General features: G+C 36.5%; 2 protein-coding genes across 2 annotated transcripts; both read left to right on the top strand.

Moving 5' to 3' along the window:
* Positions 1 to 777: 777 nt before the first annotated feature.
* LOC104248046 (sorbitol dehydrogenase) lies at positions 778 to 4,606 on the top strand. The gene is made up of 6 exons (XM_009804234.2): positions 778 to 1,067; positions 1,878 to 1,945; positions 2,707 to 2,943; positions 3,119 to 3,409; positions 3,711 to 3,898; positions 4,244 to 4,606. Exons 1-6 carry the CDS (start codon positions 965 to 967, stop codon positions 4,434 to 4,436), a joined length of 1,080 nt encoding a protein of 359 aa, XP_009802536.1. The 5' UTR covers positions 778 to 964; the 3' UTR covers positions 4,437 to 4,606.
* A 1,836-nt stretch (positions 4,607 to 6,442) lies between these two features.
* LOC104248047 (G-type lectin S-receptor-like serine/threonine-protein kinase LECRK2) lies at positions 6,443 to 9,132 on the top strand. The gene has a single exon (XM_009804235.2). The coding sequence runs from the start codon at positions 6,500 to 6,502 to the stop codon at positions 8,918 to 8,920; it is 2,421 nt and encodes an 806-aa protein (XP_009802537.1). The 5' UTR covers positions 6,443 to 6,499; the 3' UTR covers positions 8,921 to 9,132.
* The last annotated feature ends 233 nt before the right edge of the window (positions 9,133 to 9,365 follow it).

Below are 9,365 nucleotides of genomic sequence, written 5' to 3'. Positions count from 1 at the left end.
AGCATAAAGCTAAAAACTGTCCAAGAGCACTGGACCTTCCGGTATTTTTGAACCCGCTTGGACCGTCAGACCGCAACAACTGTATTGGTAAGCGGGTTCAATTATATTGTATACGGTATAATTTTTCGACAAAGCAGGTTCATATGAACTCTCTTGACTCCATGTGAGTCCGCCCCTAACTAAAATTATAATAATTTATTATGATTAAGTGACAATTTAAAGTAAAAATATATTTTTTAATATATGTATAATTGAATTGATGTAAATACCTAATTTTTATCATAGTCAAACAACGCTAATATAAGATAACCAATACTATCAAACAAATCATTTGTATTTAGTACCCGTTTGTCTAAAGGTATTTTTTTTCTTTTTTGGGTTTTTTTTGCAAAGATGTGTTTGTCCATGAAATTTTGTAAGTTTTTGAAAAAAATTCGAAAATGAGTTTTTTAAATCAAAATTTCAAAATTTCTTGTTTCCCCACTCACAAATTACAATATTTTTCAAGTAAAATGCATGTCCAAATATAATTTTAAATTCCAAATACTATTTTTCAACTTAACTTCAAATATTTTTTTTTTTCAAAAAGTATACTCCCCATTTCAGTTTATGTGAACCTATTTCTTTTCTGATCCGTTCTAAAAAAAGAATAACCCATTTCTAATTTTGAAAATAATTTAGCTTAAATTTATAATTCTAATATTACTTTTATAACCACACACAGAGTAATTTTTATGTTCAAACGCCTACTTAATGCTTATTGATTTGCACAATCTGAGTTTGCTTCTTATCCACAAAAAGTCCAACTCCACGTGGCTTTCCTACTGGGATATTGCATCATATCATTCATTAATATACACAAACTGCTATACTACACAGATTTTACCAAACTTAGAATCAGTGAAGAACCTATTCAAAATCAAATCTTGATCTTCTCTACTTTTGAGAAAAGAGCAAAGTTCTAATGGGTAAAGGTGGAAAAAGTAATGAGGTTGAAGAAAACATGGCTGCTTGGCTTCTTGGTGTTAATACCCTCAAGATTCAGCCTTTCAATCTCCCTCCTTTGGGTACTATTTTTATCTCTACTCTTAGTTAGAACTTATTAGTATCTATTGATTAAAATAATTTCATCAATTAGTCGTTTGAGTTGTGTTTTTTGATTAACTTGGTCTATTCAATAAAATTATGGATTAATATAATTTAATTCCTAGGCGGCCGAGGGTGTGGCCGGGTGGTTAATGAAGTGGGCGAGAACCATGAGGTCTCAGATTCAGATCCCAGCGAAGGATAGAGTTACCTTATACCTCTCTGGTGGGAGGTGGCAGGTATCCCGTGGAATTAGTCCAGGCGCGCGCAAGCTAGCCCGGACACCACGGTAATCAAAAAAAAATTCCTAGAGGAAAATTACAATAAGGGGCAACCAAGTGTGTAGCCTGGCAGTTAAAGTGTGTGATAATCACGGAAGTCTAGAATTGAAATCTCATTAGAAACCAAAAACGGTTCAGTGCATGTGCTAGTGGGAGGTAGCATAGTGGGAGGTAGCAGTTAATTAGTGGAATGGAAGTTGGCTCTGACACCACCATTATAGAAAAAGAAAGTATAATATCAGTAATTTGATAAAAGAATTTTATAATCTGGTCTGACAAAGTCAACTTACTGAATCAACAGAGGGTGTAATAGCTCTTTGACTTTGATTTGATTTGCAAATTAATTGCTTGAATATAGGGACTACTCCATTTGTTTTATGATTTTGTTTTTATTAGTTTTCTTACTAATAGAAAACTGGTTAATAAACCCTGCATGAATGCGTGATGCTTCATACACCGAGCTGCCCTTCTTTAATTTTCTTACTGTGTTCTTTTTTTGTTACATCATAGGACCCCATGATGTTAGAGTTAGGATGAAAGCTGTTGGTATTTGTGGAAGTGATGTTCACTACCTCAAGGTAAAAGCGTTCTTCTGGTTCACTTCTTGATAGCTAAAGTATATATTATATTTTTGTAGTGATTTTGGGTTGATGGTGGTCTATAATCGGGTTATATCTCAATCGCCTCTGCAATGGTGGAATATGATTATTCTGTATAACGACCTAGGGAACTACGTAAAAAGAATGAAACAAGCTTGTTAAAACTTCCCTTGTTCATATTTTAATTTTTTTCTGTTATATGGATCCTTATGCATTGAAGGGAAGCCTTGGCGTAACTGGTAAAGTTGCTGCCATGTGATCAGGAGCTCACGGACTCGAGCCGTGGAAACAGCCTCTTGCAGAAATGCAGGGTAAGGCTGGTTACAATAGAGCCTTATGGTCCGGCCTTTCCTCGGGCTCCGCGCATAGCTTAGTGCACCGGGCTGCCCTTTTTTTTTAGATGGATCCTTACGCATACTCCGGATACAAGTATGCATGCGGTACTGGTATGACTAGGTATCCTATCTGGTTACCATCAATCTTTTAGAATCTTTGTACTATAGTTTAGAATGTTTGTGTCTTATAAAAAATGATAGCTAGGGAGGCCTAAAGCTCTGAATAGTTGTGTTGCGGAAAAAAAAAATTACATAATGGGTGTGGTTTAATTGCTACAATCATGTATGATCATTCTTATTTGAATAACAAACTGCGAATAAGGTGTTTTGCAATCTTTTTTCTAATACTGGCTACAATACCCTTGGATTTGCTGCTAATGGGAAAACAAATTTTTTGAGTTTCAGACCTTGAGATGTGCTGATTTTGTAGTTAAAGAACCAATGGTGATCGGTCACGAATGTGCTGGGATCATAGAAGAAGTTGGTAGTGAAGTCAAGACATTGGTTCGTGGTGATCGTGTGGCACTTGAGCCCGGAATTAGTTGCTGGAGATGTGATCTTTGCAAGGAAGGCCGATATAATCTCTGCCCTGAGATGAAATTCTTTGCTACTCCCCCTGTTCATGGTTCTCTCGCAAATCAGGTATAAAGCTTACCTACTTCGACCAGTTTTCTCACGATTCAAAATTTTTTCCCTACTTTGGTACTTAAGGCTTTTTGTATATGAGGTCGGTCTTGTAAAATTAAATGCAGGGTCTGTGAAGTGATAAATATTTGGACTGTGACTAAAATGCTAATTAATTTTTGATCGCCAACAGGTAGTCCATCCTGCAGATTTATGTTTCAAGCTCCCCGATAATGTAAGTTTGGAGGAAGGAGCAATGTGTGAGCCACTTAGTGTTGGTGTTCATGCTTGTCGGCGTGCGAATGTTGGTCCTGAGACAAACATATTAGTGCTGGGAGCTGGACCAATCGGGCTCGTCTCATTGCTCGCAGCTCGTGCTTTTGGTGCCCCAAGAATTGTTATTGTCGACGTTGATGACTATCGTCTTTCTGTTGCAAAGAAGTTAGGAGCGGATGAAACTGTCAAGGTCTCAACTAATATTCAGGTCAGGATCCAAATTTCAAACTTCCTGTTGTTGATCTCTCCTACGTTTCATATGCACGCTTGAGAGTGAATACAAGAGTTAATTTCACGTATGATCACTAAACTTTATCCATTATACCAATAAAGTCACAGAACTATTTTTTGTCACATATAAAGTAATTGAACTTTAGCTACTATAACATTAAAGTAACCGAACTTTACTGATATAGTGGATAGAGTTTAGTGACCATACGTGAAACTAAACCGTGAACTCAAGATGTTGCAGGTGTTCTTTCCATTTCACTAACTGATAGTATGAACAGGATGTAGCTGCAGATATAGAAAACATTCAGAAAGCTATGGGAGCTGGAATCGACGTGAGTTTTGATTGTGCTGGCTTTAACAAAACCATGTCAACCGCTCTTGGTGCAACTCGTCCAGGAGGCAAAGTTTGCTTAGTAGGAATGGGACATCATGAGATGACTGTTCCTCTCACTCCAGCTGCTGCAAGGTACAACAACAACTATGCCTTAATCCTAATCAAGTTGGAGTCTGCTATATGACTCCTCACTGACGTTTCACTCCATTTAAGTCATCTCCGTCCAACATTATGCAAAATAAAAACCTAAATATAGGAAGTTCTAGAAGTTCTTTATATTTTCTACCAGCATATAAATTTTTGACCAGATTAAAAGGCTCTTACAAAACATAGGACTTAAAGTAAACGTACTAACGTCACTAATAGATCTTTTCCATAACTAAAACTTTTCTTAGCCTACAGTAACAATAAGCTCACGATTCTCTCGCTTCTGTATCCTTTTACTACTACACTGATTTTTTCTCAATATATGTTCAGGGAGGTTGATGTCATAGGCATATTCCGCTACAAGAATACGTGGCCTCTGTGTCTCGAGTTCTTAAGAAGTGGGAAAATCGATGTGAAACCTTTGATCACACACAGGTTTGGATTCTCTCAAAAGGAAGTTGAAGAAGCTTTTGAAACAAGTGCCGGTGGTGGTGATGCTATTAAAGTCATGTTTAATCTGTAAAAAAAAAAAATTACCAAATATTCCTGAAACCATATATCCAAAAAAGATGTTTTATGCTTCTATATACATGTTCTTTGTATCTGTTTGAGTCTTTGTTAGAACTATGCATTACTTGAAAATATTGAGACTGGTCAAATAAAGTTGGCTATTTGGCTTGAGGTGCCTACCAATGTTTGTGTTAATACATACTCCCTTCACTTCATTTTATATGGCGGGGTTCGGAATATGAAGGTCTCTTCTTGTTTTCTTTCCGTCTTCCTAAGCCGAGGGTCTATTGGAAGGGGTAATGTCTGCGTACACACTATCCTCGCCAGACCCCACTTTGTGAGATTTTACTGTGTCGTCGTTGTTGGTTCAGGGTATGAAGTTCAAGCTAAATAGTGATAGTCCCACGTTGATAGTCCCACGTAAAATGGAACAGTGGGAGAAAGTCATTAACCTGTTAGGCAAATAAATATCATAACACTGTCAAACCTCTCTATAATAACATTGCTATATAACAACCATTCTTTATAAAAGCCAAGTTTTTTATGGAACTAATTTTTATGTTATGTTAAAATATATGTTCTATTTAACAACACTTAGCTATAACAACTAAAAAGATTTGAAACAAATGAGACTGTTATAGAAAGGTTTGACTGTATTTTAGAGCCAAAGCTACATATCGATGAAATCTCCTTTAAAACTTTTAAGTACTCATATTATAAAGGAAATTGTGGACCAAAGTCCGGAAGCAAGCAATGAAAATAAGATTCCTTCACCTATAACTAGAGGTACATCCAATTTCTAAATTACAACTGACTTGCTTCCTTGCTATGCTGTTCAGACTCTCCAAAAACATTGTCACACTCGTGTCGGATACTTCAAAAATGCATTACTTTTTCAGGATTTGTCATGCACCCCATGACATTTTTAAAGAATACGAGCAACATAGTTTCCTTGAGGAAAGAAACCAAACTTCACTTATTTGTTAGGTTCAATGAACCAGGTCAAAACTTTGGAAATCTGACATTAATTAACATATTTGATGGTTTTATAGGTACAAATCCAAAATATTTTAATCTATCTGTTTCTTTCCACAGTAAAAATTATTTATTTATTATGATGCAATTTCTTGCGTATTGAACAAGTCATGAGACTTTTCTTTCTTGTTTCTGAATTTTTAACTAAATAGTTTGAATATGAAATCTTTTCTTAAACAATTACCAAACCCTTTGATAGTCAAGAAAATTAGAATAAAATAGGAAATTCCCCAGCTTCCAAGAACCTTTCCTAGCCAATCATTAGTTTCCATATCCTCAAAAGTTAAAAAATTTCTATTATCAAATTAATTTTTTTCACACTTTTATCATGTGTAATAATAGTCAAATTTACCTGCTTATAATTTTTGCCACATTGAAAACAAGTGGAAGGCCATGATTTGTGTAACAAAAGATTTGTACTAAGTACCTTCTAGCTTTGAAATTCCTACTTTGTAATCCAATATTTTTTTAAGGGGAGTCGTAACCGGTAAAGTTGCTGTCATGTGACCAGGAGGTCAAGAGTTCGAGCCGTAAAAACAGTCTCTTGCAGAAATGCAGGATAAAGCTACGTACAATAGACCCTTGTGGTCCAGCCTTTCCCCGAACCCCACACATAGCGGGAGCTTAGTGCACTGAGTTGCCCTTTCATTCAAGATTTTTTGAAGGGGAGCCGTAACTGGTAAAGTTGCTGCCACGTGACCAGGAGGTCACGTGTTCGAGCCGTGGAAACAACCTCTTGCAGAAATGCAGGGTAAGACTGCGTTATTGCGTACAATAGACCCTTGTGGTCCACCCCTTCCCCGAGCTCGGTACATAGCGGGAGGGTAAGCTTAGTGCACCGGGGTGCCTTTTCATTCAATATTTTGCTGCTTAAATTCAAAACTAGAAGCCATCAACATAGTCAAAGTAGTCTCTCCAATTGTTTACTTCCCCTTGTGATTTCAACAACAAACCAATGTTTCTTTTGATAAAAGACTATTTTCTTTGTTCTATATAAAGGGATTGTATTTCCATGTTGTTGTCACTTGTGGAATAAAAAATATGGCCAAAGTGAGTTTACTTCATCATTTCCTACTCATTTGCTTTCTTCTGCTACCAAATTTTGCATGGTCCCAAACCAAAAATGATGTGAAAATTGACTCATTACTTATAGCTGGTGATGATAAAGTATCTGCATGGATTTCTCCTTCTGGAGATTTTGCATTTGGATTTCAACAACTAGGAAATGAAGATCAATTCCTAGTTTCAATATGGTACAACAAGATTTCTGAAAAAACCATTGTTTGGTATGCAAATGGAGATAATCCAGCTCCTAAAGGATCAAGAATCGAGCTCGCTGCTGATCGCGGACTAGTCCTTACTAGTCCTGAACAACAAGAGATTTTGATTTCTGATCCATTGATTGGTACAGTTGCTTATGGTTCTATGAAAGATACAGGTAATTTTGTACTTGTCAATAAAAATTCTGAAAGTTTATGGCAAAGTTTTAATCAAAGCAAAGATACAATCTTGCCAAGTCAAGAATTTGTAGAAGGATTCAAGCTTTCTTCTCGTCGATCAGAGACTAATTCTTCGAGGGGAAGATTCTTGCTCAGAATGTTTCAAAATGGAAATATTGGAATTGCTACTGTAAACTTGCCAAGTGAGCATATAAATGAGAATTTTTACTTGCTTCGTAGTTTCGATCAATTGAATGCAACGAATTACCAGCTCAAGTTCAATGAATCAGGCCAAATTTTCCATTTAGTGAACAACAGTCAAGAGGTTGTTCTTTCAAAAGGTGAGATAGGATCATCAACAAGATTTTATCACAGAGCAACGCTTAATTTTGACGGAGTATTTACTTTGTATCAGCACCCGAAAGAGCCAAAAGGAAATGGTGTTTGGTCTGCTGTTTGGTCAATTCCAGATAATATCTGTTATAGTTTTCCTACAGAAAGAGGCAGTGGAGTGTGTGGCTATAACAGAATCTGTAGACTAAGCATAGACAAAAGACCAGATTGTCAATGCCCGCGAGCGTTTTCTTTAGTCGATCCAGAGGATGATTACAAAGGTTGCATACCGGATTTCATGCAAGATTGTGGCGACAATCAAGATAATGCAGGAAATCAGCTTGAAATGGAAACTGTGACGAATATCGATTGGCCAACAAGTGATTATGAGCTTCTGCAACCATTCGATGAAGAAAAATGCAAGAATGCTTGTTTGAATGATTGTATTTGTGCTGTTTCTGTTTTCAGAGAAAATAGTTGTTGGAAGAAGAAATTACCACTTTCAAATGGAAGAGTGGATAATAGAGTGAATTCTAAAGCATTCATCAAAAGAAGAAAAGGTAATATTGCTGTAGAAGGCCCTAATTCAAGAGAGCCAAAAAAGAAAAATCAAGATACTATTATCCTTATTATATCAGTGTTCTTAGGTAGTTCTGTTTTTGTTAATTGCTTACTTCTTGGAGTACTTTCTCTGGGATTTTTACTCGTTTATCGCAACAAAACCTCAACGTTTGATCGAAATGAAAGTTCCATGGATCAAAATTTAAGATACTTTTCTTACAAAGAGCTGTCAAAAGCTACAGAAGGGTTCAAGGAAGAACTCGGACGAGGGGCTTTTGGCATTGTATACAAAGGTATCGTAGAAATTGGAAAACCTATTCCGATAGCAGTCAAGAAACTGGATCGGATAATCCAAGATGGGGAAGAGGAATTCAAGACTGAAGTGAATGTGATAGGCCAAACTCATCACAAGAATTTAGTCCGTTTACTCGGATTTTGTGATGAAGGTCCTCATAGATTACTTGTATATGAATTCTTAAACAATGGTACATTAGCAAGTTTTCTTTTTGGTGATCTGAAGTTGACATGGAACCAAAGGACTCAAGTGGCACTCGGGATAGCTAGAGGACTCTTGTATTTGCACAACGAGTGCAGTACACAAATCATTCATTGTGACATAAAGCCTCAAAATATACTTCTTGACAACCAATACGATCCAAGAATATCGGATTTTGGATTAGCAAAGTTGTTGAGGATGGATCAAAGTGAGACTCAAACAGCAATAAGAGGAACAAAAGGATATGTTGCACCAGAATGGTTTCGAAACATGGCAATCACAGTGAAAGCAGATGTTTATAGCTTTGGTGTTTTACTCTTAGAGATCATATGTTGTAGGAGAAATGTAGACATTGAAGCTGGTGAAGACAAGGCAATATTAACTTACTGGGCTTATGATTGCTACCAAGAAGGAACAATATATCAGCTCGTCGAAAATGATTCAGACGCCATTAGTGACAGGAAAAAACTGGAGAGGTTTCTAATGGTAGCCATTTGGTGCATTCAAGAAGATCCTTCTTTAAGGCCAACTATGAAAAAGATTGTTCTAATGCTTGAAGAAATTGTTGAAGTGCCTTCTCCTCCATGCCCAAATCCTTTTAGGACAGAAAATTCTCTTCTAGACGCCGTATAATAGATTTTTTCGAGCTTCTTCTTCTCTGCTACCCATCAAGAGCTATAGATTTTAGAACTATAAGTTAGCCCCTTTTTTCCTTGGTAGTATTTCTCCGGGAAGGGGCAGACTTATAGGCTTATATATGGGGAACGTGAACCCATGGTTTTTCCGCCAAACTAGGTATTTTATGTACATATTTTCTAGAATTGATATAATATTATCTGCCGGCACCCTTGCTCCAAAGAGGCTAAATGGTGTACTTAGTTGAATACTGAGTTATTTACTGATAGTTTATATGAGTCTACCAAACTATAGAGTCTACCAAACTATATGAGTTTCTACTGAAAATACTAATAAAACAGGAAGTAAATAAGACCGGGAGTTTTACGTGGAAAAATCCCTGCTCAAGGGGATAAAAAATCACGACATACACTAGTAGGATTTCAACTTCACTATGAGCAAC

This window comes from Nicotiana sylvestris, chromosome 11 (genome assembly GCF_000393655.2).
Source record: "Nicotiana sylvestris chromosome 11, ASM39365v2, whole genome shotgun sequence".
NCBI classification, from domain to species: domain Eukaryota; kingdom Viridiplantae; phylum Streptophyta; class Magnoliopsida; order Solanales; family Solanaceae; genus Nicotiana; species Nicotiana sylvestris.
The sequence above is the reverse complement of the archived record's forward strand: the minus strand, read 5'-3'. Positions and strand labels throughout refer to the sequence as shown.